Raw genomic sequence first — 27983 nt, 5'->3', positions numbered from 1 at the left:
TGAGGTTTGCGTGCTGCTGAGCCACGGCAAAGAGCACTCAGCCTCCAAAAGCTCTCCCAGCCTGGTCCTAACGAGCCCACCCTCGTCAGGGCTCTGAGAGCTGCCCCACACTGGGCATGTGTCACTAATCCCATCTTTGCATTCCAGTGGCTGTGCCACAACAGCCAGGAGGGCAAATGAAAACAGCAGCATGCAGACGCTGGGCACGTACTCTTTATTCTGGGGATAAAAATTGCTTATACAATTTGCAGCAACTATTTTCATAAAAGACTTTTATAAAAAAATGTAAAAATAAGCAAATATTTTCCATTATTAATATAGGAAAATGCTGCCGTGTGAATGGTTGCTCTACAACTTACGAGTTAAAATACCACCTTAAGGAGATATTATCTTTACAAGTACTTAAAAAAAAAAAAGGCAGAGGGCCATCATATTAACACACCAGGCATGAAACTGGCTTCATTCCACAGAAAGCACTCATCTTGTAAATGGTAGCCACATATATAAAAAGGCACTTGGTTATCTGGGGCCAACAGGCCCTTTGTTCTTTAGCACGGATGTAGCAACACTTCATTAAGCGCAGTGAAACGTGTACCTCCACAGACCTCCAGGAGCACACGTGCCCCGCTGGACATCTGAGTCAGCTGCAGCAGAACTTCACAGTGCACACTGTGCCAGTGTGATGGGAACGCTGTGTGCGTCGGGAAAAGTAACTTCAGAATTCAAACTTCAGCCCAAACGTGGCCCCGGGAACCTGCTCCTCCTGAGGCCCTGCCTTCATGTACCATTGAGTGGAATGGAAAGAAGAAAAAGCATTATGCTGGATTAGAATGGAAAGAAATATGGGTGAAATACTGTACACGGTAGGATGCTCCGACAGGAGCGGCCACCTCTGGCCTTCGGTGATAGCTGACAGCTCCGGATCTCTTTGGAACACGTGTCTGCAGGGTTCCCCTGAAGAGGTAGATGCAAACCACCCCCAGGAATGTATGCTGCTACTTCTGCCTGCTTTACAGCCCTTCCTTGCAGAAAAGGGTGAAGCAGCAGCTGTCCCGCCGACGTCAGCTCCTTCCCTAACTCCAAAAACATGGGGGGAACTGCAGTACCAATGCCATTGCTGTCCCCCGGAGGAAAGTGTGGCGCAGGCTGAAGCTGAAGACAGAGGACAGCCCCAAACCCAAGAACCAAACTGCATTAGAGAGTTGTTTATGAGCGACTCGCTTTGCCGCTGGACCAGCGCCTGCTGCAGCTGCTGGAAAGCTGCTTGGGACTCAGTGCGGCAACTTCCTTTTGCAAGGGGAAGACATGGCAGCGCTGCCCCAGGACTGGTGCAGATGGAACACTTTGGAAGGGCTGGACACCATTCCTGTCACACAGGGACACACTGCAGACATGTAACGACGTCCTTGATGTTGCTCAATAATACCCCAGCAAGGCAGCATATAGTGTCTGTGGGACAGGACACACAGCAACCCTCGGATGGAGGGGAGGGAGAGCTGTGCAAGAATGCTGGGAGCTGGTGTCACTAGGTCTTGAGGCGTTCCTGCTAATCCCAAGAGCTTCCCAGCAGGCCTGTATTACTTGCAGGCATCTCTTCCAATCCGGGAGCACGTGAAGGCTGTCACAGACACACCAGGCACTACTAGTGCACGGGGGGAGTCATGTGTCACCATGGCCAGGTGTGTCTCAAGGAAGACATACAACTTGGGAGAGATGCGCCTGCAGGCCGCTGCAGGGGGAAGACAGGTCAGACCAGCATTTTCAGGAGGAAAACTAAAAAAATAAAAAGGCTTAAGAGAAGACTATACGTATATATAACCTCAGAATACCTTGGGGCAGGCAGTGAGAACGGTAAGGGGTATTAGTGGGTTCATATAAGAAAAAGGCTCTCGTGGAGGAGAGGTGAAGCTGCGTGAGAGAAGGCGGTGGCTGCAGTCACTTAGGCTGCAGGTGGCCTGGGGAGTCTGGCTTGCTTGCTGAGCAAGGAGAGCCGCAGGATGGAGGGCTCTAGGAATGTGGGTGCAGCTCTGAGCTGAGTCAAAACAAGGCAACTTGAACTCAAGGAGAACTAGTAGAAGGTGCTTCAGAGAGAGGTTATGTAGGTAACAAAACTAGTAACAAAATAAGGATACAAAGCTGGTTTTGGCTAAAATTCTGGAGAAACAACCACGAGATGCATTAAGCTGAAGAGCTGTCTCCCAAGATACATGGCGGAACACATTTAAAAGCAGACTGGAGAATCCAGTGCAGACAGCAATCATGCTCAAGGCAGATGGCAGTTGGTTAGAAGTGATCCAGCTGGTCTTCTCCATCACCAGCTTCTACAGTTCTCTGCTTAGGAAAGCATAAAAGCCTACAGCAACCACAGTCCCTCCAACGAAAGGAAATCCTGGGCTCATTAAGACTCTTGGATACTAAAATGGTTCTTCATTTCCATCCTGGAAGACCTTCATGAGTTCTGACGTCCACTTTAGTCGGGCTCCACTTTGGCCAGCCTTCAGGCGTACACCTGCATGTTGTTCCGCTGCTGCTCCGGCATGTGAGCGGCCGCCGGCCCGCGCTGGTTGTTACCCGGACTGGTTGCCACATCAGACCAGTCAGAAGCAGAGTGCGGGGAGGAGCTTGACCACTGGTCCGGAGATTCAGGCGATGGAGTCAGGTATGGGTGCTCCCCCTGTAAGTGCCGGTTGTGGCTAGGAGTCCGTTCAGTGGCCGAGGAGTAGCAGCTGTGCTGTGACGGAGGCGTGGGGTATTTCCCCATCGAGCTCTGGAACTGGTGGTAGGCTGGGAGGATTGTCTGAGGCACCTGCCCGTCCTGCTGAGGGATGGCAGCCATGGAGAACGAGGCGCTGGGCAGCTGAGCTAAATCCGATATCTGGTACATGGAGCTAAGAGGGCCAGCCATGTTCTGAGCGCAGTTGGACTGGGCCTGCTGTGGCAGTGCTTGCTGGTTTATGCCACCCTTGGGAACCAGCTGGAAAGTCATGATAGGGGGCAGAGACTCCCTGGACACTCCCAGGTGCTTCGTATCTGCTTGAACCAAACCGCTCTGCTGAGAAACACTGGGGTGCGAATGCATCACCGGTGGCACCATGCCGAACATCTCGTTGTACTGGGATTCGTTCATCTCCATGCGATTCATCCACTCGGTGGAAACATTGGCTGGCCGGAGCCTGCCAAGCCCGCTGCTTGGAGGGGTCGTTCTGTGCTGCGAGAGCAACTGGCTGACTGATGGGAGCACGGTGCTGGACCCACGCCCTAAGGGCTGCATCTCGTGGAGGTTGGAGAAGGACATGCTGTGTGCAGCCTGCACCGACGGAGCGGTCAGCAGCGAGCTGGGAGACGAGTGTAACACCCCTGGGGATGGCATCACAGGAGACGATGTTGGTTCGGATGCAAAAGCATGGGGCGATTCCAGGGAGTCAACTGGTGACAGGGTTACTGAGCTCTCTGAGAACTGCCCTTTGCTGTCACTGAGGGACTTCTTCCTTCTCCTCTTTGCATCTTTGGTGAGGTTTGTGGGCATGATGCCTTTGGCATTCGGCTTTCGTGACTTCTTGCTTAATGAAGCATGCTTCAGATTGAGAAAGGATCTATTTGGGCCACAGATGACTGGGGAGAGGGCAGAGTTCAGCATGGCCCCGGGGTGCCCAGTGGGGCTGTGTGCTACATTATACTCATTGAGAAGTTGCACAATGTCGTGGTGCATCCGGTCCTGGGCCACATCTCGGGGCAGACGATCCATGTGGTCCGTGATGTCTCGGTTGGCAAAATGGTCCAGCAAGATTTTTGCTGCTTCGAAACTGCCTTCCCGAGCGGCAAGGAAGAGTGGTGTCTCCTCCTGAAAACGCAGACAAGTATTTTAGTGGCATTATTACGGGGGGACTAACTTATACCTAATGCTCTCCTACTGGTATGGCAACAAGAGGAAACGTGCTCTAATGTACTGTCTCATTAATTGCCTCCAAAAACAACTCACCCTGGGTTAAACCATCAGGAAGGGATAAATGCACACTAAACCATCTCATCAGGAAAGTACCGTTCTGCCATGAATCCTTGAAGGAGCTGTAAAAGCACCTGGTGCAGTTCTCCCATTGTCCTCCATAAGGAAAAAGTACAAGGACTAAAACTGTCCAGTAGAGTTACTATGAAGCTCCAATTCTCTAAAATCCACTGACCAACATATAGTAATTCAAAAGAGAATCCCTAGACAGAAGAAAAACTCAAGGACTAAGATTCAGCAAATACTAACAGCAGTAAAGCTACAGGAGGCCTGCACAGTGCAGACTGCTTCTCACACAGCAGAGTTTCTGCCCCATGTCCTCCCTGCACTGTGGTCCCTGGTAATGTGACAGCATGTGCCACCAGGTCTGACTCTCAGCTAACCAGAACCTTGCTGCTTTATATCAGCAGCAGTCCACTCTGGTGCTCTCACATACCAATTCTGTACTGCTTTCCTTGTCTGCAATGAGAGCAGGACAGCACTGATGCCCAGAACACAGCCAAACACGAAAGAGAACTGCTCTCCCAGATCAGAAGTCCTGCAGGACATCTAGCACTTTGGGAAAATTAGAGTCACAGACTGGTTTTGGAAGACCTGCACTGACCACCCAATTTAGAAAACCTGAGTTTATTTTACTTCCAACAGCAACAAGATGCTTTGAGTTGGGAAGTACAGCCATGCTGAGCACTCCCAAACCATACCTTGTTATCCTGCATGTCTCTGTTGGCTCCATTTTTCAGTAGCACTAGTGTTGCTTCCACATTGTTGACAGCAGCAGCCCAGTGAAGAGCAGATTTACCTGCAGGGAAACCCAACAGCTTCAGACACAAACCAATTAACTACTGTTTAAAGACCCAAGACGGACAGAGTACATTGAGCAGTACAGCTCACAGCACGCGAACATATCCTGTTTACGTTTTGGAAATCCTAATGTTGTGACATTTCCCTACGTCACTAAGATGCAATGGGACTTTCAGCACTTTTTTTTTTTTTTTTCAATAACCTGTCCACAGAACCATGTCTGTAGTACAGAAAATCCCAGCATATTCAACCTCACATTTCTCCTGCTTCTCTTCCAGAACTGCCTAACCAAGGCACTGTGCAGCAGCCTGCAGTCTGTTACTGCTGGAAGGATGTCCACAGGAGTGCCTAGTGCCCCATTCAGCTGCAGAACTTATGAGCAGCCCCAGCTCTGGGAGATGAGAAGCCCACGCCTCCCGGCTTGCACCACAACAAGTATTTGCCCAGCCCAGAATGTCACATCCACATTACCGTGGTCATCTACGGCATTCACATCTGCTTGGCAATTAATGAGCTCAGCCACCATTCCTTCCACAGCCAGCCGCGCAGCCAGGATTAATGGGGTTGTTCCATCATTCATGCGAGCATCCAAGTCTGTCACTCTGTTACGGATCAAGATCTGGACAACAGAAGACGACATTTTTTTTTTTCAGTAATGCTACAGAGCAAAACCGAGAACTTAGAAGAAACCCAAGAGAAAAGCTCAGAGATTACAGTGAGCAGCTGCTGTAAAAGGGTTCTTTAATTGCTGTACCTGAAAGACACCCTGGGCATCAGCAGCTACAGCTGCATGCAGAGGAGTCCGTCCCATGTTGTCCCGTGCATTAGCATCTGCACCGGCATCCAGCAAACGTTTTGCAGCATCTGCCCTGGAATAACGGGCAGCTAAGTGCAGTGCCATCTCCCCAGTGCGGTCTGTTTGGGCCTGCAGGTTGGCGCCTTGATAGATCAAATCTGTTATTATATTTGCTGAGGAATCTTCTGCATCCTCATCATCCTCACTGATATCAGAACCTCCCACACGCAGAGATGCCAGCATAAGTGGAGTACATCCATCTGCAACAGAAGAGATGCGATCATGTTAACCTACTACTTGACAGTAACCTACTGAGCGTCAAGTGCTTCAGTTCCAATTTACAATATATGCAATAACTAAAACCTAAAGATTCCAAGAGCAAATGCTAACATTTGCTTACGTATTTCACTGCCTTACCACACATACATCCTAGGCACCTGGCAAGTAAGAGTAACTGAGGTGGCAGCAGGAGTGGAGCACTGTGCTAGCTGGAGCTCTGTAAAGGTGAAGACAGATTTTGCTTCTCCACTGTGGCTCACTAGCAGAAGTCCACAGCAATCTTTGAAGAACTGCGTGATGGATCTCAGGTACGACCAGGGGACGTCTTGGACCACACAGACAACAGCTTCCCTGCCTGTACAGCTCTCAATTTACAGTGTACTGTCTTTGCTAAATAGTTGTGTGAACCCTGCAGAAAGCAATACAGCGTGATCATAGAATTAGGATTCTGTGCAGATAAACAGATTGATGGTCACCCAATGAAAGTAGTTTAGAGAGATCTAATGCCCTAGGCCCATTTCCTGACTTCTGATCGCCAGGCTTTCCTAACTCTTTTTTAGGACAGTTCCAAAACTTTTATAAAAATCAAGCAATCTGTGCTTCCACTGCTGGGAACCTTATCAGCCACCCGCAGAGATCATGGCTGCAGCCCTTGGATCCGCCTCCCCAAGCCAGGCTGAGCAGCAGAACATTCACTCCTCCTAGTGGCTGACAATCAGAGCACAGACACCCTTTCAACAAACTATTTTCTCAGGGTTTGTTGGAAGGCAGGGAAGTATTGACATGCAGGCCTGGGTTCAGTTCCAAGACCCATTCGTGTCTGCGGCCCCTCTTGCTTGCTGTCCAAGGCTATACCTCTCTTTGTGCTTCTCCCTCCCTCCCACTGCTGGCTCTGCTTCCTTGTCCCACATGAATACTCAGTATTCAGGTCAGGATGCGGTCTTCTCTCTACTGCCCTGGTACAAAGAGCAGAGAGAAGGAGCACAGAAAGGAGCCTTCCTTTTCTCTAGCACCACAGCCCTAAGAAAATCACTTGCAGGGAAGGTCTCATGCAATCACTGCGTTTGTCCTGGACAGATCACACTTAGCTGCTGCATGGGGACACAGCTACAATGTGCATTAAATCCTTCAAAACAAATAGCTGCCACCCTCCAAAAAGTCTCTCGGGTACAGGAAGCTCTTTTCAGAACTTGGTAAATTGGCCAAACACGGGTAGATTTATGAGGCTAGCAAAAAGCATATCCAGTTCAATTGTCACAATTAAGTACTTGGAGTTTCAAGAAAAAGCCATGGGCACAATGTCTTTTTTCCTCCTTCAAGCTTATTCTCTGAAATAGTTGGAAAAGAACTCAAAAGGATCCAGCTGGAGGCAGACACACAGCATGGAAAATTCCAGTCTGAACCACTTAAGTTTTAGCTACTGAAAAATAGGGCCATATAACAGGAACAGTTAATCAGTTTTAATTATAGATGGTGGTACTAGTTATGCCTATAATTGCATTACCCTGGTTACACACCGACAATAACTCCACTGAAAAGAATGTCCTCACCACTCTGGGGGATACAGAAAGAACGGCATGAAGAGACCAAGGTGAAAGCAGTATTTTACTAAAGCAAAACAAAAAGAAACAAAAATTCCTCTTTGGTTTTCTTGGAAGACAGAAGACAGACTCTGAGTAAACCTAAAGCTTAGAGTGAGATGAAGAACAGAATTTCACCAGATACACAGGACTCTATACAAAAGCAATATACTGAAAGCTGGTACGTATAGAATCCACTGGTGAAGTCTGTTGGAGATGGGACCTCTTGGATCCCTCCGCTCTCAAGAGAACTGGATTAAGACAGGAACTAAGGTGTCTTGACTTGCCTCTCACTCTCTCTAACTGCTCTTGTTACCTGCACCCGGACCTGTGGCCAGCATCCAGCTCACCTACCTTCAGATGGCTATGGCCCAAACACCTGCACTCGAGCTGCTCAGACTCAACATCCTTTGTAATCAGGGGCAGTGAGGCATTACTAGAGCAGGAGCTCCTGTCTTTGGGAGACTTCTGCTTGAGACAGAGGTGGCTGCATCTCACAATTCCCTGTTTGTGGTGGCCAGGGCAGATGGATGTCCACATTTACTGAGGAATCCTACCACTCCTTACTACTCCAGCGCTTCTCTAACTTTTTATATTACTTCTTCCACTGTAAGCAACTCAGCTGCTTGTTTTTGATACTGCAGAGGGGGACAGCTTACATCAGCTTGCTTCATGTCCCACAGCATCTGAATGGCAGGAAAGCAACTCACAAGTCATATTATTCCACCGCTTTTGCTGGACAAAGCTTGGAGTGGACGTGAAAATAAGCAGTCTGAAGACTTAACAACACTATCTCCTGCACTTGGAAAAGGTTTTATCCCAGCCACACAACTAGAAGCTTCTTATACGGGGGCGGGGGGAGGAGGGGGACGGACGGACTTAGATTTAGCAGAAACAGATAGCTCACGTTCTCACAGTCCTTACACAGAAATCTATTTTTCCCTGTGATTTACATTTACGAGTGCTAATGGGTCAAGGAGCAGAAAAGACAATAGAAAGGGAATGAGAGAAGGGCTAAATTGCATGGAAAGATTCCCACAAAATCCAATAAAAAGTAACTATAGCAAGAGTATGAGAACAAACTCTCAGCATATGAACAAGAACTATGTTTGCAGCTCGTCTAATCAGGATAATATTTAGTCAGCTCCCCTAAGAAACACAGGAATCGATTACTAGATGAGCCACCCAGTTCCTTACCAGATTACAAGACTTAGTGCCACAATTACAAGAAGCAGCTGAACATTCTTATTGCACCTAGACTTTTGAGATTGGGAAGAAAGAGTGCATGTATGCATGAGTTTTAAGGAGAAGTTTCTCTCTATGCTGAGAGCTGTGGTATGCTATCAATAACTCACTGAACCCTGCTGTTGAAGACATAAATCAATGAATTAAAAAGAACTCATTGCGAAGCTTGCTGCATTGCTGCTCTCTGTTCCAGCACAGATTACTCACACACTGCTGATCAGTTCTGCTGGTGTCCCTGCATACCCCGTATCGTTTTTAAACATTAGCAGTCTCAGCCATTGGAAACGAGGGAAGGCTGATGGTTGACTTGCAGAACATCTGGGACACTCAAGAGCACTGACCTGGTCCTCTGACATTGACATCCAGAACATCTACTTCTTGATCTGCTTGAGGAGGCGTAAGGGCTAGTGATGTGCTCCCACAGACATCTGCTGCTTCCAAGTGCTGCTGTGTCCACTGGCGCTGATCTACCTGCTCATCAGCTTCTGGGAGCAAGGCCTGGTCCTCAGTCTGGGAACAGGAAATAAGCAGCTGTTTAAAGTGCTTATTAAGTTGCTAATGTCACCGAAAGTTCTCTCGATCTAGTGAAAGATGTCTGCTCATGGCAGAGGGGTGGACCAGGACCAAGCTGATCTTTATAGGTTCTATATAGGCTCTTCCATCCCAAGTCATTCTACGATTCTCTTTTTTTAAGACAATAAAGGTGTCCATTTACATCAGCTTGGTATTTTTAACTTTCACGGTCCTACCTTATGTTATTGGGTCTGAACTGCACGACATTACATTATCATTAACCTTCTCTTCCCTTTGGTGCAGCAGGGCTTGAGTGAGGAGACAGTGGTATACAAGTTACCTGGTTTCTCTACAGGCCCGTGATGGCTGTGTTCACCTGAGGGTTTGCTCCTCAGATACAACTAGCTCTATGTTACACACCCCTAAGTCAACCTGGAAGTTAAGGTAGCTGTTTTCCTCACTAGCCAAAAACGGTCTGAGGGATAAGCAGGCAATATTTAAGTCTCGGAGCAACTTACCTTTACTCTCTTTGGCTGAGGTCCACCATCACCTGCCCAGTGTTCAGTTGGTCCAGAATCTGCCATGTTACCCTCTGGTATCTGGACTGAGAGATTTCTAAGAAACAAGAACACATCATTTTGTGTGCTGGACAGGTCTTACTACTGCTATGCACACCAGTCTGAGAGACAATAAAAAGGGATGCTTGCAAATGTGGTAGCTTGCAAATGAAGGGGTCAAAAAATTAGAAAGGAACAGTTACAGTCTCAGTTGACAGAACCATCAGCCAGCTGCTGCATGACAACAGGCACCATACGGATTAGAGGTGTCCACCTCAACAAATACAGCACTGAGGTTCTGTAATTTCCAACTGCAAATTATCAACCATGACATTAGAGGACTGAGTCCTGACACTCCTATGACTAGCAAGCAATCTCAAGTGTCACACAGTCAGGCTTGGCTGGAGATGCTGACTTCCCAGGCCACACAGAGAGCATAAATCAGATTGTATATACATCTTGCTCCCAGAACTGTGTGAGCTACACAGCGAGCTATGCATTTACAACCATAAGCTTGGTTAATTCAAAGGAAAGTCAAAACTTAATAAATGTGATTCTTCTTTTGAGACTTTCCATTATTTCTGAGTCATATGTTTAATGCATTGAGCTGCATGTATTAGAAGTTTGTTGTCACCTATCTACCTAAAATGTGACACCTAATATAGGAGGAAATAATGCAACTAACATACTTAACTGCTAAACTACACAGTGTCAGAAAACCAAATGTAACCAGATTAGATTACAGTTACTTAAAGTTCTTCTGTCCAAAAAAGATGTATTAAATTCAGAGAAAGAGCCTAAGAAGTCTTAGCTTGAAGGTTGTTTTCCCTACGCTAAGTGCCTTTAATGAAAGATTTATACACCATGTTCTTAAAATCCTCTAACATACTGATTAACATGTGGTCAGTAGCCTAAATGCAAACTTACTTGAGTCCAACTGCATCTTCTCCGACTGGCTCTCTGCGCTTATGATTACTGGGATCCCTGCGCAGAATAAAGCCCTCTGGGAGCCACAGTGAACCATGTTTGCGCTTACGCTTCGCCATCATCACACCCAAGAGAAGAATCAAGAGGATGATCAAAGCTGCCACAGCAAGTAGGTAAAGCAACTGGGTCTTTGGTGGTAACAAGGGTTCGCCTAAAAGTTCCAATTAAAGTACAATGAGATTTTAGAAGTTGAGGCAACCATCTTGAATCCAATTTTACATGCTCTGCTTTATGAAGAAGATGGCCCCCCTTAGAGCAGAATAAGCATATTGCACAGCAGCCTTCTGTAACCAGGGATGAAAAAATTAGCTCCCAGAAACTACACTTAACAGTGAGATATGTTACGATGACGATCAATAATCTGAGAGCGCATTTTGCAAGCTCAAGTTACTTGCACAAGCCATTTTTCCCCTGCAATTACTTACTTTGGACAGACACAAAAGGATAAGGCAACATGCCCTTGATTGCCTGAGCAGCTAAGAGGGCTGCAGCAGCTTCTGTGTTGTGAAAGCATTGCTCTGAATCCTCTGCACACTGACGGTTGTCGATCTCCAGGAACACCCTGGTGCTGCAGAAACACAGCAAGAGGGCACAGAAGTTAGCAAAAGAAACTTTTACCAAAGCACTGGGTTAACGTGTGGCCTTTTAAATTAATCTTTCCACTCTTTCAATTAATCCTTCCACGCTAGCACTGAATTGGCAGTTGCAATGACTTTACACTGGTCAACAGCCCCAGATGGTCCAGAATGCTCCAGACACCTCCAAGCAAGAGCTACCAGAATAACAAGGTCAAAGGAACATGAAGGCTTCCACTCACCCAATGACCTCTTGCTCTAGTTCTCTGTGCTTGCGAACAACCACAAGGGATCGCCGACTCCGTGCCGCCGATTTCTCCCCATAGTATGGGAACACCATGGGATTTCCCTGGGAGTCCAGCTTGATTCTCAGATTGGTGTGGAGGAGAGTTCCCAAAGTGCGCAAGAAGCTGCGAACATCACCCAGCAGCTCATCAGGGGGCATCAAGACCACAATGATTAGGGTCCCCTCTGCCAGCTTCTCAGCTTTGTCACCAGCACAGTCAAGACCGTCCCAGCCACACTCCTCACTATTACAGCCCTGGTCACAGCGGCCGTCTGCGTAGTGATCAGCACAATACTTGTCATACCTAGAACAGCGAGAGGGTTACAGGTAGCATACAGGACATTCACATTCTCTATAATATACCAACAGTCTAGAGCCTACGCTTTACATCTATTTGTAGTCATCAGTGGTTGAGGTAAAATAACAGTTGTGCTCAGGATATAAGGAGGAAAGATGTAACCCCAGGATATGGGTGGCAGAGTGGAAGTAGGAAACAGAACATACCAGAAAGAGATGGTTCTATTCTGATACCAGTGGAAGAAAACAGCTTATTCTGTTTATCACAAAAAAAGCTACACCAGCTCCTGCTTCCCCAAGGGAACATCACCTACTGTAGCATTCACTGTAATTAACTGAAGAGAAAGCAGCAGGGTGACAAACAAGCAGGAAAACACATTCAGAGGCAGCAAACAGCTGGGACAAAAATACAGATGTTGCAGGTATGAGCAGGGTTCAGGACAGGAGACAAAACTACTAAAATCTCGCACAAGGTGAAATACCTGCAATTTACATTTCCACAACACATTCATCAGGCAGGTTAACACGTTACTATCACTCAAGCTGTCAGTTTAGTTTGCAACGTACAAATTCCAGAACTTCTTTCCAAAATGAGAAGAAAAGCAATGAAGGGGCAAAAAGTCCTTGATCCAAAGTTTTACTGAAAGTATGAACCAGAAATAGAAACAAAGGAGGAGGCTGGAGCAGCAGTGAGGTGCACCCATTGTTGAAAGCACTAGCAGAAGATATATTTGTGACACAAAGAAACCACCCTGAGGATCGAGTCTTACTTGCATGTTCTGCTATTTTGCTGACATTCAAAGTTGTCAAACAAGCACTCGGGTGTGTTGCAGAACTCGTCACACTGTCCATTGAAAAGCATCCAGCAGCGCAATGAAGAGGAGCAGTTGGCCCAAGGATCCTCCATTGTCAGGGAACAGTCGCCTCCATCCCACTGGCAGGCGTGAGTGTTACAATCTTCATCACAATAGCCATCTCTCGCTTTTTCCACGCACTGGGAATCCAAACATCCTAGAGGCTCTTGGCTGGGATGTACGAGCTGTTCACATTGGTTGCCCTGGGTGTGATCAGGGCACTGACAATAATAGTAAGGAGACTGAGAACGAGGGTGGCAGCTTCCACCATTCTGGCAGGGGGCACTGGCACAGCCTGTGTTGGCCTGGCATTCCTCTCCCACAGCCAGCCTTGGGCAGTAGCATCGCGGACCAGAAGAAGTCTGGATGCACTGCTCTCCCTTCTTGCATTTCACTTGCCCACAAGTACTGTGGCTGCTGAACTCACATTTTGCCCCAGAATAACCCTAAGGAGAAAGAAGGAAAACGGTCAGGCTTAAAACTTATTCTTCAGTGTTCTCAAGGCTGGAGGCAAGGTGCCCCACACAAACTCACTCTCCACAGCCATTTTCTTATGGTATCTTTGGGTTCCAGTAGATAAACTGAAGGACACGTGCACAGTTTGTCCAGGGACATGACTGCAAGTAGTACACAGAAGAACCCTAACCAACACTGGCCCAGTGAAGCTAATGTGACTGTAGCCAGAGGACTCCACAGTTGAGGCAGGTGACCCAGTTTCAGGACACAGCACTTACCGGAGGACACTGGCAGATGAACCCATCCGGCATATTACTGGCAACAGCACAGGTACCTCCGTTCTGACAGGGCTTCCGGGGACACACATCTATGACACTCTCACAGTGACGACCTGAGATGTAGACACATGGAGAGAAAGCGGCAGAGAAATGTACATGCGCACTTCACAAAGCCATCACAAAGCAAAATACACATTAACAGCCAACAAGTCAAATGCTGCAGTGAAGCTTGCCCCTTGGAAAAGGTAAAGTACATCTCTTCAGATAACATACGCTCCCTAAGTAGCAGCCGAAGAAGGCACAACCCTAAAAACCTGAAGGGTTATCTGGAGACAGTCCATCTTGTCTGCCTCCTTAAGAACATGTGTGACATAACACAAACACAGTTTGCTGCTGTCACCCTCAAATCATCCAAGCATAGAGGCTGAGGATCTTGGGGGGTTCCCTGAGATCTCTTTACTTTTAGGGAGATGCTTAATGAGTCCAAAGGCAAATCACTCTCAGCTAGTGAAAAATCCCCAGTGTCTTGCAAGGACAAATGAGTGTGTAGAATGTGTTCAGTACCAAACAGTTCTCGAAGTAACACAGGTGCCAAATCGGACACAGTGAGGAATCCTGAGCATGTATTAGGACTTCTTACATATCGCAACTGATTTCCTGGGAGAAAATTACGCCTTAGGACCGGATGCAGCATGAGTGAAGCAAGCAGAGCCTCCCTATGCTCATCAGCTGGACAGAGAGGTCCTGGTTGCATGGACTGGAGTTTACACAGCAGAAGAAAAGTCTGGCGCCAGGGTTGAAAAAGATGAGGATGACCTAAATGTGACTTGGACCTCCCAGGAAAATATTAACAGAAGTCTCCACACATGTGCAGCCAAAACTGACTATTCACAGACAGGAGCAGACAGGGCAGGATGGCCCACAGAGACCTGGCATCCTATTAGTCACAAACCACAGCAAAGCCACCTCCATCTCCTCCTAGGCAGAAGGGTCAATGTGGAATGTGCCAAAGACAAACAGCTAGAGGAAGAGACACGTTCCCCCTCTGTGCCTAACATTTCCAGACAGATTTCATGTCTGAGACACAGCAACTCTGCCTGCTCCCCCTAAGGAGCTGCAGGTTTGCGCTCCCCATGTTGCAACTTCCAGCAAACCTTCCATGAGAGCCAGAAGCATATGAGGCACAACTCATAAAGAGAAGGGGTTGTATTTAAGTCTGTCTGTTAAGCTAATATCCTGCAGCAGTGTCCTTTCAGGAACTTCTTTTATCAGTCTAGGTAATGCATCCAAAAAAACTACTGCATGAGCTCTTTCAGTGCATGCTCTTGCTATTTCTTTTCATCTTGTAACCACTAAGTTAAAAAAAAAAACTCAAAATCTTTAACTTTTAAGAAACAAAAGTAAAAACTATTGGTAAAGCATGCAGAGAGGGTCACTGGTAAGCAGGGAAAGTGAAAGGCTTTAATGAAGGAAAACTGCATACGTAAGAATTAAACTGACACGCATATTGGAAAGCTGAAAGTTGAGACACATCTGGAGACTATTAGCTCAAACTTACACCCAGCAGGAGGCAGAAAGCAGAATAGCAGTAGTACTAACAAAGAAGAGGACAAGAGAGAGCTAGACATAAGTTTGTGTAGTGTGATTTTTTTTTTTTTTTTGGCAAAGCTGTAATTCAAATTTGGGTTGTGGAAGGATCACTAAATAAGCTAGGAATGTACACTGTCTATGCATAGAGTATTCCGTCCTGATCACATCTCCACTATAAGGAAGAAAGGGAGGAAAGGTTACAAATGGAGGCCAAAAGCTAATTATGGGTATTGTAACACTGATTTATAGAGAAAATTCATATGCTGCTTTGCAAAAGAAAAAAACCATGGTGAAGCTGACACATCAACTATTACAATTCCAATAACAGAAATGAGAAAATATGAAGGAGAGAAAAGTATCTGAAAAAAAAATTGGCACTCTAGAGTCTCAGGAGATTCTTTTGTCTGAGACAATTCTGGAAGTCCAATTTCTTAGATTTTTTCCCCTAAAAAAAGAAGTGTTTTAAAAACTGAGCCAGTGTAGAGAAACAATCAGACATTGTAAAGGGAAGTGACTAAATAACATGACTGCCAGAAAGGGAAAGAACATCATTTTTCAACATACCACTCTGAAATTGGAAGCACGTCTATGAATACTCACCAGTAAAAGCACTACGACAGATACACGTATAGTCATTTATCAGCTGAACGCAATCCAGACTTCCACGAGGGTTACATGGGTTAGAGAGGCATTCATTGATATCCCCCTCGCACCGCTCGCCTGCAAAGCCTGGCAGACAAACACAGCTATAGCCCCCAATCTGGTCAATGCACAGTCCTCCATTAAAGCAGAGGGGTTCTCCCGACTCTGAAATACAGTCATCCACGTTCTCCTCACACAGGCGACCTGTCAAAACAGTAGAAGTGGCGATCTGAGAATATGGTGTCATGGCCTCATTTCCTATTGACATTCAAGTTTTGAGACTACGTGAAACAGAGTCCTAGATGTAACCAGGTAAAGATCCCAGCCTAATGCAACCCATGCCCGCTGCAGACAGTGATACACAGAGCTGACTTAAGAAGCATGTGGTTTAGATCCAGTCTGCTCTCAATGGTATGTCATACTGGTATTTAGCAGCTTTCATGCTTGACTTAATTTAGGGATGTAATTAAAAGCATAAAACCAAAACAAAAATGAAAGATACACTACATCTAGCCCTGTAACTGAACATAGAGAGCCCTGTGCTGCCCCTAGCAAGGCTGTAAGCTTCCAACCATTCATTTAACTTGGCGGTAACCCTGAAATTCAGCAAGGAGCATTTGTAGCAACCCCATTAGAACAAGCCACAACAAACCAACTAAAAAGCAACTGTGATAAAACACAGATCCCCAGCCATGCCATTCCTGCAGTTTGACTTCTGAGGACCTATAGTAAACTACCAATGCTGCTAGGGATGCCAGCTTCTACCTCTCTGCATAGGGTTCCCTGTCAAAAGAAAATGTCTGCTGCTAGTTCTGCCTTTGTCACACCATGTAATGGATATAAGGGAAAAGAGAGGATAAGTTGAGCAAAGAGTTTTGTCTCTTAATAAAGTTGACTCATCCTCAGCATGTACAGAGATTCACCTACGTAAGGAAGATATTTATACAGGCATCAGTAAAGCATTTATTTCAAACTAGACCAGGGAGAAAAGCTACGTCTTGATACCATTAAGTAGTGATACCAGTCAATTCGAATTCCTTTTGTTTAGGAAACAAAAGTAAGTCACATCCAGAAAGTAATCCATCTCAATGATGAAAGACTGAGGAATTAAAAAAAGCCCACTCTGAACCATGCAGAATCTTTCAAAGGTGGAGGGGTACCTTTGTACATCACAAATTCTGGCAACACAGAAATTAGTACATAAATACATACTTTGATGTAGAGAAATAACAAACTAAGTTTGGTTGGCTTTTTTTTTCCCCTTTAAAATGAAGGTCCAAATTAATAACAATACACAAGGAACTGTTAAACATGATGATTTGGAATGAAATAAGTACTTATGCAGGCTGGAGAGATGTGTTGACAGCCACGTTAAACCCAATGAATGCAATATGCATGTGTGGGAGGCAAATATTTTAGACTTTAAGTTTACTTACGGTATGAATAAGAATTTAGTTCTACCTAACATGCATCAGGAGATTTTTGCCTACATGATGTGCCTGCTATGATTTTGCCTACACTGAGGTGACACACTTCAGAAAGAAAATGTAAATTCAGAAGAACATAAAATCTTTTAAATGATTTCAAAAACAAGGTTTAAAGAAAAACAATCAAATTAGAAAAGATTTGCTGATGAGTAAAAATGTGCTCTCTGCAATATTTCCGAAGGCAGAAAGCAAGATCATCAGGCCATATATAACTAGGAAATGTAAAGTGATATTCCAAAAAGCATTATGTTGAACTAGCTGTGGAATCATACTTCCTAGAAAATCACCACTGTGAAGCTGGATTTTTTTTTTTAAATTTATTTTTAAGGGTTGCTATTAAAAGAGCTCCAACTTGCTGAAATAGTTCAAACTAACCTACAGGCACTGAACTTTTTTCACAAAAGGTTCCAGGATAGAGGACAACGTAGGGCCAAAATTTAAATGAGGCCACTGGAAATGATGCAAGAACTGAGCAAGCTTTTTGTATATTTCATAGTATCTTAGCTGAAAAGAAACCTTGGATCTTCTGGAACAAAACAGATAAAGTTGGGAGACATCTTAATAGCAATGTAGTCCATCCCCATTGCCAAAGAGGGGTCATCTGTTCCCAGAGAACACTGTCATGACCTGTTCCTTTAAAAGAAAGGAAATAAAAAAAACAAAACCAAAAAAAAAACAGCTCTGAAAGACAGAGATCCCATAGCCTAAAAAATTTACATATTTATTTTTAAATGGAAACTATGCGTTCTCAAGGGATTCAGTGCACTTTGGGAACATTCTTCAAAGAAAATAACAGATTCCCTTTAGACTCTGAGTTAGGAAACAAGTCAGAAAGGAAAATTCATTCTTGTAACATCCACTTAATTGCTGAGTTTCATACCCCGAGTGCCTGGTGGACAGGAGCACTTGAAATGGTTGACAAGGTCTATACATGTTCCTCCATTCTGGCAGGGCTGAAACTGGCACTCATCCACTTCATATTCACAGTTGACACCTTGGTATCCAGGCACACACTACCGGGATAAAAAGAAGTATGAACTATCTTTTCCTAACAGTTAGATTAGCAGGCACCTGAGAAAGGCTGACAGACAAAGCAAACCTTCAAAGAGACAGATTATGACTTCCTTTGTTGCCACAGAACTGCAAGCGATCTCAAGGGCTATACAGACAGATAGACAGCTCCAGCACACAACTTGATCATGAGAATTCTCAAGTGCACAACGCACGTCTGGATTTGAGTGACTATTTCTGTAAAATATGGCAAGTAAATCCTCAACTTCTTGGCATGGAGACCAGTTTGGAAGTTTTTTACTTAAGGTTTATATAATATTCATCTTTTCCTTCTGGGCCTGTCTTTCCACGGTGCTCTACCATTCTCCAAAGCTTAAGAAGTTTGACAGACCATGAGACTATGGTCTCCACTGCTCTCTGCATCAGCTGTAGGAATTAGAAGGCAGTAGAAGGCATCCCTCACTCCAAAAGGCAAGGGATATTTCACCCACACAGAACGGTGACTACAACATTCCTTTAATGCATTCTACATGTATCTTAATACAAACCACATCTCAGGCAAAAGTAAGAACTCCATCTCCAAGAAGCTCTAATCCTATCAACCACACCTCCTTACAAACGCACTTCTAGTTCAATTTTAAAATAAGTCTTTCTGAAGCACTGCTTCTGCCACAGCTGAATTAAAAATTACGTAAAGGTGTAAGGTGGCTTTTATCCACTCCGTGAATCTCTTCTACCACTTGCACACCTTTCAGGCTTCTTTTGATGCCTTTGCACTACAACGCCTTAACTATTTAGGCCATTTCCTACTAAAGCACTGAGCATTACCTCGCACTGGTATCCGTCCAGATGATCCCGGCAGGTAGCACCGTTCTGGCACGGGCTGGACTCACACTCATCCAGCTGCTCCTCACAGTAGCTGCCAGTGTAACCCACGCGGCACTGACAGCGGTGTGTGTTTCCCACATTGAGGCAACGACCAGAGTGCTGGCACAGCTGATCTACGGTGATTCCTGAAACAAAGTTAAATAAAGTGAGCAAACACGTGAAACGCATTTTCCATCAGCACTGGTAGCTCAGCCAGGAACGAACACGGCAAGAAGCAGTGTACTGAAAATGTGAAAGTGAAGAACTGAAGAGTGACTCTAAATTACAATGAGTTAGAACCACAACTGGCTTCTGAATGAAGTCACTGTTCTGTCCCATTTGGATCAATCATTAGCATCAATACTGGCACAAACTATCTGCATTGCTGTATTATTTTACCACTGGCAGGCAAATACACATCTCTGAAGTGTTAGTGTTACAGTACAAAGGTCCAATGTACATAGAATGTCTGCAAAAAGTATTGCAGCTTGACAGCTTTCTCCTTTGACAATGAATCTGCTTATTTGGATTTGCCTCAGCTGAAAATTGCATGACACTGAGCTTAAGTCTGGCCTCCAAGCCACCTTCCAGGAAGAAATTCATTTAAAAAAAACAAATCTTTTACATATGCAGCATCTGAAGGATGAAATTATCATGGAGGCGTAACGGGGGGTACAGTCTTAGCTATAGCTAAAGTGGGTACTTAGTAGCCAGTATTTACTCAGAAAATACTTTGAAGCATCAGAAGTTACAAGATGCCCTTCATGCACAAGGACAGCACGTCTTAAACCTGGCCTGCCTGGGATTTAGAAGAAAAGCGTGAACAGCCAATGTATTTTCCAAAAAGGCAGACCATGTATTACTGAAAAAGACTTCAATTTTTTTTTCCAATTCTTCTTTCCTAATACATTTATGACAGAAACTAGCTTCTTATGTCAGGGAGAACCAAGAAAGTCTTGATTCTTAATACAATCTTACAGATTTTTCTAGCTTAAAAGTGACTGTGATTCATCTCCTAGAGGTGAAGCTCTCTGGAACTTTCAATGCGTGTTGTGTCCACAGGTGTATGAAGAAAGGAAGCATGGATTAATGATGGGAAATGTTTTTGGTTAAAGCAGAGAGGATGATTATTTACCCCTTTGTGAAGCTGCCACTTGACAGGAGACATTGGGCACATCACAGTAAGCACCAGTCCAGCCAGAAGGGCAGTCACATCGAGTCTGGGCTCCGCTTTGGAAACATGTGCCTTTGTTCTTACAGGGAGACTTACTACACAGATCCATAGGTGTCTACAGAGGAAAAAAAAGCACAACACGATATATGGCAAAATCAGTAGGAAACACTATCCAGAGCATCCAGAGCATATGTTCAAGAGGCAAAGAAAAAAAGGCTCTGCTTCCAAGAAGCACTGGAAAGAAAGAGACAGTACTTGCAAAGTCTAAGCTAGGTTTTTCACTGACAGTCTCAAGAGCTTGTATGTCTAGAATGGTGTAGATGTGCAGGGAAGCAAACCCCAGGTGGCAGCATCATTTCATCAGTGAGGTGATCCTCACACTTTGCCACACAGAAGGTTATCTGGCTGGCTGGGTTTGAGAAAATTCAGTTTGTTTTTTTTTTATCTCAAAGTAGGCTTCTATTTCCACATTAGTAGGGAATCTTCCAGCCACCAACAGTAACAACTGTGCTGTCATCTCAAACTCCCTCCATCATCACTGTTTTTTCGAGAATAATAGAGGTGTTCCACGTTTTGATCTTTGTTTTTCCCTTTATGTCATTAGATAACATACCTGCTTTTGATCTCAATTGCTCTAGTACGATCTCCCTGAATTTTTCCATCTTCTGAGATTCAGCTGAAACCCCAGAACTGTTTTAGAAGCTGACAATGGGCCAAGAAGGCAAAAATATACTGTTCTTCTTGTTTGTTTTTATTAAAGGAATCAGTATCCAAACAGAGACCGAAATTTTTAGTAAATCATCATATGGAAGTGGAAAGGACTCAAAATAACTGTCTGACCTAATATAAACCAGCCACTAACCATCATTTCCTTTTTGAGCACTCAGTCTTCAAAGTAATACAGATACTTGATTGATTTCAAGCTGACTTGAGGGAAGGATGAGGTTTTTAAAGCGAGTAGCATTGAATTTTGGCTGCAAAATGCCATTTCAATTGCAGAAAGTTCTGCTTTTCAGATGCAAACTGTCTCCCCACAAAAACTAAAGGAGAAAAATCTGTGCTTTCACAGGCAACCAAAAAGAAACTCGGAATTAAAGTTTTACCACATGCATTTCAGTGTGAAAAACACCAGGCTTCTTGCTTCTGTACTTCTAATGAGTAGCTGACTATTTTACATGCAAATTCCATAACTTATGAATCATTGTCTGATTTTGTTCTCCGTATTTAGCTTTGCTAATTAGGTCAAGCCAATTTTCCTCTAAGACAAGAACTACAGCGTCACTACAATCTATAACTCTCTCCAACACAGCTTTCAGTAGTAGTGTGAAGTTTAGAAAGTTCAGATTTCTTGTGCAAAATGAGTAATATGATATGATCAAGCTTCCCTGAGCGTAAAGCAAACAGGCTTTCTGAGAACACACATTTAATTCAGGGACAGGAACATTAATCCTTTCCTCAAGTGAAAACAAAGCAAACCTAACAGAAGAGGAACTACTGAACTTCACAGTACTTTACGATCCCTCTCAATACTAATTCTGCCAGTGAGGTTTAAGTGGTGTGCCCAGAATGCATAATTAGGGTAGCAGAGGGGCTGCTTTTTTATATCACTTCATTACTTTGCATTCACTTCCTCCATTAGAAGCAGACTTGACAATTTAATGTCTAGCAATGCACTTCTGGAAACGCACCTCCCCCACCACCACTAAAATGCTTCCTCTAACAGCTACTGGCTTACAAAGACATATTAGCACGAAAGACAGTTTCAAAATCCTTACAGAATTCTCATGCTTTCCAGTAATTTCATACACACACTATTGTTTTGTTTTGAGCACTGAGACTTCTTGCAAAGGAAGCCAACATATTGTTTGCTCTTCCAAAGCGAGACAGTCTCAAATCATTCTTGCTATTTTGATAAGCATAGGAAAATAATTCTAATTTGAAAAATGAAATAAGCACTGTGCTTCCACTGAAATACGCCAAGTGGTACAGCTTAGATCCAAGTATTTCTTTACTTAGAATTGAGTATTGTGGCTGAAATGAGATGTATTAATTCTAAAAAAGAAACTGGAACGTTGTCAAGATACCATTTTCCCATTTAATCTGTAACTCATTTCTTGCCGTTTCTTTGTATATCTGGCAAACAGTCAAATTCACACGAGTCCTTAACAGGTACTAGTCAGTCATTTACAGCATCAGTTTGTGGCTTTTACGCTCGCTGTGGAAAACTAAATCACCTGAACCTGAGTATGCAAGTAAGGCTAGAGCTTCTTATGGAAGCTGTAAACAGGACGATCACTCCAGTTACTGCCACCAAACCTTTTCTGGCTATTTTTGTTTGGGGAAAAAAATATATATATACTATCAACCTGGAAGAACTACACCCCTCTGTACAAAAGAGCAGTGAAATCAGTGACCTGCTAATCACACTGATATTCTTCCATTCAAGTAGTAGCTTTTTTTTCCCTCCCTCCATTTAAACACAGTGTTTTGTCTTAATCAGAGCAGTTTTATGTTTGGATGAAACGCAGCATTTTGAAAGCTAAGAGCTGTTTCTCGTTTAAGAAATCTTACCTAGGAAGTTGCATTGACACCTGTCCTCAAAAATGAAAAAGCATTTTTCTCCTTACAAGCAGACACTTCCAGATTTCCAGAGTTTTGAACAGAGGCATCTGCTCTGCTACAGAGAGGCACTGGACTACATTTTCCCTGGGCTAGCAGGCCAACCACCGCTTATCAAAACAGAAGGAGAAACAGCACTTGCCACGTTTGGTACCTCACATCTAACCAGCAACTCCTGCTGTCGTACAGTTCAAACAACAGTTGGCTGTGCAGAACAGACAAGAAATTACCACCCACCTGGCAGTTCTTCCCCGTGTAACCCAAAGGACATATACATCGGTATGTGCCTAGGCTGTCCACACAAGACCCTTTGTTCAAGCAAGGATGGGAATCACACTCGTTAATTTCCATGAGGCAGAAGGGCCCTGTAAACCCCACTGGACACTGGCAGGTAAAGGAATTGATCCCATCCACGCAGGTACCTCCATTGAAACAAGAGCTGCAAGAGAGTGAGAGCAAAAGGAAAATGAGACAAAGTGCAATTAGCTCTTAGCCAGAGACGGCACGTAAACACAACTGAAAAGAGGCAGAAAACCAGATTACAGAATCATCTGTACTCCAGTAGGTCTTTACTAAAGAAGCATAAACCAGATAAAGTAATTCAGTGGGGCTCTATTTTATTGTGTTTTACCTTGCTGGGCAAGGAAAGTAAACTGCGGTTTCAAAGAGTCATTAGTGATGGAGTTAATTTCTCATTTAAAGAAATCTTCCCAGCTTCAATGTCACCACAAACTGTGCTGTACCAGGTAGTTTGCTCAAACTGACAGGTTGTATACAAATTGTATTACAAATCCTAATTGCATTACAAATTATGAGAAGCAGAACAATTTGCCTTTTTTATTATTTTTTTTTTTTTTACTTCAAAGGAGTCGAAGGTATATTTTCTCAAGGAAAAACTTCATGTAATATGCAAAACACGAGCATGTTCTTTATTGAAATAATGTGAAAGTACTGGTACTGCTAAACCCCTTCCTCTTCTCACGAGAACCTTCCTTCAGTCCTTGATTTGTAAAACTACTCACATATGCACTGGCAGAATTCAGATCAAATGAATTACCCCCCACAACCTTCTGATCATAAGAAATTCTGCCAGAGTACATGTCCTACAGAGAAGTTACTGGGAAAACGAGCAGAAGCGAAGCCTCACGCAAAATTAGCTCCTCACAATTTTTTTCCTTTAAAGAAATGCCTGCCAGGAAACTCCTGCTCTTATGAAAATAAATGAAGATCAAGATTATCATTTTGATAAAGAGCACAAAACAAATTCCTGCCTGTTATCTGTCTCAAGCACTGTGAAAGGGTACCTTCCATGAAGGAAGTGATTGAGTCACGTCCTTGAACTTTCAGTGCAAGTTTTAAGTACCTAAATTCTGACTGTCGTTAAGTCAGAGATGTCAACACCAACCTACTTATCAGAGCTGTTCTTCCGCCTTGTGGACTGAATTCCATTTTAAAAGGAGCAAAAACTACCTTTAACATTCATGGCAAAACAAAGCAGCCAGAGGAACAGTCAATCATTTGGCATGTTGCACTGAAATCAAGTACCCCTCTCCAAAAGAAGATGGCACTCTTTCTCATAGGAGGTTTCTCACACAAAACAAGGAAGAATCATTTGAACCAAATTCAAATTAACCAACCATAATCATGCTCTTAAGTATAGCTCAGTAAATTTTGGTTGAGAAGGTGTGACTGGTTTAGCTTGGCAGACCAGGTTGAATTGCTACATCCCTCATTCATACCTGCAAGACTGGTTTCTGTCCTGACTGATAAGGAAAAGAAAACCAGGATGACTCTCAAGGAAGAACCAAGGCGTTCTGCTCTAGAACACCCAACATACTTGATTAAACAACTGTTGGGCAAATTAAACACACCCGCATCAGCGAGGCAATCCTCTTCTAAAGCGAAAGACGTTAAAATACTTCCTCCCCCACAACTTCAATTTTATAAAAGATAGGAAGGATCTTTTCTTTGTGTACACAAAATGCATGAGAACAGCAAGAGCTTCACATTTAGGCACCTTATTTGTTTATTGTAACTAGACCAGAACAGATTTTTTTTTTTTTAAATCATTTCAAGCTGTGCTAGAAACTGTTTCCATCTGAGAATCTAAAGTTACTTATCTGAATCCTAATGAAGCTTAACATAAATATGCAGGAAGATGATGGATACACAGAGTTAACCCTCAGAATTTTTTTTGAAGATTACCAAGCAAGCCAATTCTATGAGGACAAGCTATTGAGCATTTTAACTTGGTTTCCTATCTCCTCCTTAAAATTACCTCAGCTTTTAATCTCAGCACTGCTAACTCGCATCCAGTTTTTGAGCATTAAAAGGTCTCTCTGATGATTAAGCCTTTCCAGTATAAAATCTGTAGACTCAGTGCTGCTCCTGGTTGCCTCCTCATAGCTTTTTAGCTTCCAGTATTTGCAGTAAACTCACGGCTCATTTAACTTCCCTGCCTTTCTAAGAGTTGGACATTGCTTCCATTTTTGCAGGTTTTCTATTTCTCAACACTATAACTGTTCATAATCAATTGATTAATCTCCCTCACTACGTAACATTCTCATGCAAATACAAATTACTTATGTTTTATTAAGTTAGGAACTGTTATTGTCTGAACATTTGTTAAACACTGTCCTATTCCTCCTATGAGGGAACTAAGTTTCTAACAAGTCTTGCAAACAGAAGACCAGCTGTGACAGGCAGCTATCATTCAGCTGGTATCCTGCAGAAGATAAGCAAATTTTATGTGCATGTATCACAATTCTGTCTCAGTGACAAGAGGCAGGAAAACAGATCCTCAGAAGCCGCTTCTCACTTCAAGTAACAAAAATACATTTTGTGGCTTTCTAGTGCAGCAGCACCATGAAGTTATCTCACCTCTCAGTGCATTCATTTATGTTGTTCTCACAGTTGGTTCCTTCAAATCCAGGCTGACACTTGCATGTATAGCTGTTGACATAGTGGGTGCACGTGCCTCCATTCCTGCACGGTTCACTCAGACATTCATTGGTATCTGTCTGACATTTATCTCCATGAAATCCAGGTAGGCAGATGCATGAGAAAGAGTTTATCCCATCCACACATGAAGCTCCATTTTGGCAGGGATCTAAGATAGAAGCATTAACTGTTAAAATGGGTAACAGTAAAAACCCAGCCCTATAATAGCAACCTTTAGAAAAAATGTTTGACGCTGTCCAGAGGGTAACAGATTATACAAGTTTTTCTGAGACATTTTACGGAAGAGATAATCACAAAGCTTCACCAATACTGAATTCACGAGGAAGTGTGGATTGACACAAAACTTCAAGGCCTACAGGTTCATCTCCTAGGATTTGTTGAACCAAAAACAACAAAACCAGCTGTGAAGTCTCTCAGTTTAAAATTCAAGCTCTGCTTTTCTGCCAGATGCTTACCAATAAGACAACACAAACAGTTGAGTAACCTTTTCTTCTTCCTTTTTTGTCCAGACACTCCTCAGCACATGTCCGAACACTCCTCAACGCATGGGAGAACTTGTGTGATTAATTCTAAGCATGCAAGTAATCCAGTCAAATCAAATGTGTATGTGGAAATTAATTTATGTATGAGTACTTCTGCATAATTAAGAGCTTGGCATTCTTCCCAGTATCAAAAGCTGACAGAAGAAAGGCTGGTGGAAAAGCCCAAATTTCATACTCAACCCTGGTTTCTCCTCACATCTGCAATTCTTAGCATTTTCTTTATTGCCACCAAAATCTTTTTACTTGTGCATCACCTGTTTTTCGGTCTAAGCTACTCCCTGCTACTACATTCCTTCTACTTCCACAAGCACCAATCTGCCATCACTCAGTAGTTTCTTCATCCTTTGCTCCTTCCACTTTAAGAACCACAATCCTATGTCAGATACTGCCTCAGAAGCCAGCCTTCTTTTCTAGTCAGGCTTCCCTAGTCCAAAAGCTTGCATATGTCAAGGCAGAGAGGGAAATGGGAGGAGGGGGGAAAAGAAAAAAAGGTTACTGAGTAGTTTTTTTGATCTAATACTATACTCAAGTACTACTAAATATAAACTTTAAAATGCAGATAAACTCAGCCAACAATTTGCAGTTCAATACAAGTACAAGATCATTTTGTTCAGTGGTAAATGAAGAAAACAGATGTGAAAGGTAATTAAAGCTCATTTATTGACTGAGAAATATGCTCACGTGATGAAAATTTGTGTTCTAAGACAGACACCTGCATTCATTTAAAGGTCATCTGACTACTGCAGAGAAAAAGCACGCTCAAAGGAAGACCCCTGGCAGCTGTAAAGTGTTGTGTCTGTGGCAGCCAGCCACTTATGACTGAAACCAAAATTAATGTTCTGTGCCACACATTTACTGACAGAAAAGGGAGACTAGAGTATCAACTTTTCAATAAGTTCTTGTTATTGGAGGGTTTATTTGCTTCATAGATTAAAGACACTTGGCTCAAGCCATGGAAGGTTTTTGTTATGCTAAATGAAATCAGCTGCAGCAGTAATTTGAAATTCCTCTTCAACCTCATGGGTGTGCTACATAACAGACAACACTGAATCAATCTCAACTTAGAAATTTTCCAGCTGTTAAAGAAGAACGATGAACACTTACAATGTTTGCATCTTCAGACATCCACATAAAACACCCATATAAAACTGAACAGGGCAAGCCACAACTTCACTGGTTTCAGAAAATGAAGCTTTGGATCAATGCGCCAGTGCCATTTTTTGTACTTTACCTGTTTTCTCAGAAAAAGGCAAGGAAAAGCTCAAGCTAAGGCAGATGTCTTAGAAATTCTTCCAATAGTGTTGCTTTGGGGCTCTCTCACGGTAACTTTTACTCACGTGCTTGTTTGGATCCTTCTCTATAGCAGTCACAAATTTAATCTTTTTCAAGGCAAAACACGTCTTTCTAAACTCATAACTAAAGTCTGTAAGACTTTGGTTTGTTTTAGGTTATTCCAATAAAAGCTATTCTTTTTTGTCTCTTGCATTTTTTTTTTCCCCAAGAGGCAGCCAATTAAAAAAAAAAATACAACGTTGTGAACAACTCCAAGGGTTGATAAAGCACTTTGCAACAGTATCAGACAA

The 27983-nt window shown here is 43.6% G+C and overlaps 1 protein-coding gene across 2 annotated transcripts in view; it reads right to left on the bottom strand.

The window, feature by feature from the left end:
- Positions 196 to 27983, bottom strand: part of NOTCH2 (notch 2) — an 81025-nt gene continuing 53237 nt past the window's right edge. For both annotated transcript variants that reach the window (XM_021403986.1, XM_021403987.1), the window contains exons 17-33: positions 25778 to 26006; positions 23135 to 23336; positions 20240 to 20393; positions 19066 to 19250; positions 18107 to 18239; positions 15698 to 15943; positions 13508 to 13620; positions 12690 to 13219; positions 11579 to 11926; positions 11187 to 11329; positions 10702 to 10912; positions 9736 to 9832; positions 9046 to 9214; positions 5559 to 5860; positions 5276 to 5423; positions 4705 to 4802; positions 196 to 3841 (exon numbers count right to left, since the gene is read on the bottom strand). In XM_021403986.1, coding sequence (XP_021259661.1) covers positions 2498 to 3841; positions 4705 to 4802; positions 5276 to 5423; positions 5559 to 5860; positions 9046 to 9214; positions 9736 to 9832; positions 10702 to 10912; positions 11187 to 11329; positions 11579 to 11926; positions 12690 to 13219; positions 13508 to 13620; positions 15698 to 15943; positions 18107 to 18239; positions 19066 to 19250; positions 20240 to 20393; positions 23135 to 23336; positions 25778 to 26006 — 4652 coding nt within the window. In that variant the 3' untranslated portion in view covers positions 196 to 2497. The remainder of the gene's footprint in view (positions 3842 to 4704; positions 4803 to 5275; positions 5424 to 5558; positions 5861 to 9045; positions 9215 to 9735; positions 9833 to 10701; positions 10913 to 11186; positions 11330 to 11578; positions 11927 to 12689; positions 13220 to 13507; positions 13621 to 15697; positions 15944 to 18106; positions 18240 to 19065; positions 19251 to 20239; positions 20394 to 23134; positions 23337 to 25777; positions 26007 to 27983) is intronic.

Source organism: Numida meleagris, chromosome 7, assembly GCF_002078875.1.
Source record: "Numida meleagris isolate 19003 breed g44 Domestic line chromosome 7, NumMel1.0, whole genome shotgun sequence".
Classification (NCBI taxonomy): domain Eukaryota; kingdom Metazoa; phylum Chordata; class Aves; order Galliformes; family Numididae; genus Numida; species Numida meleagris.
Note: the sequence above shows the minus strand (reverse complement) of the source record. Positions and strands in the feature narration are given on the sequence as shown.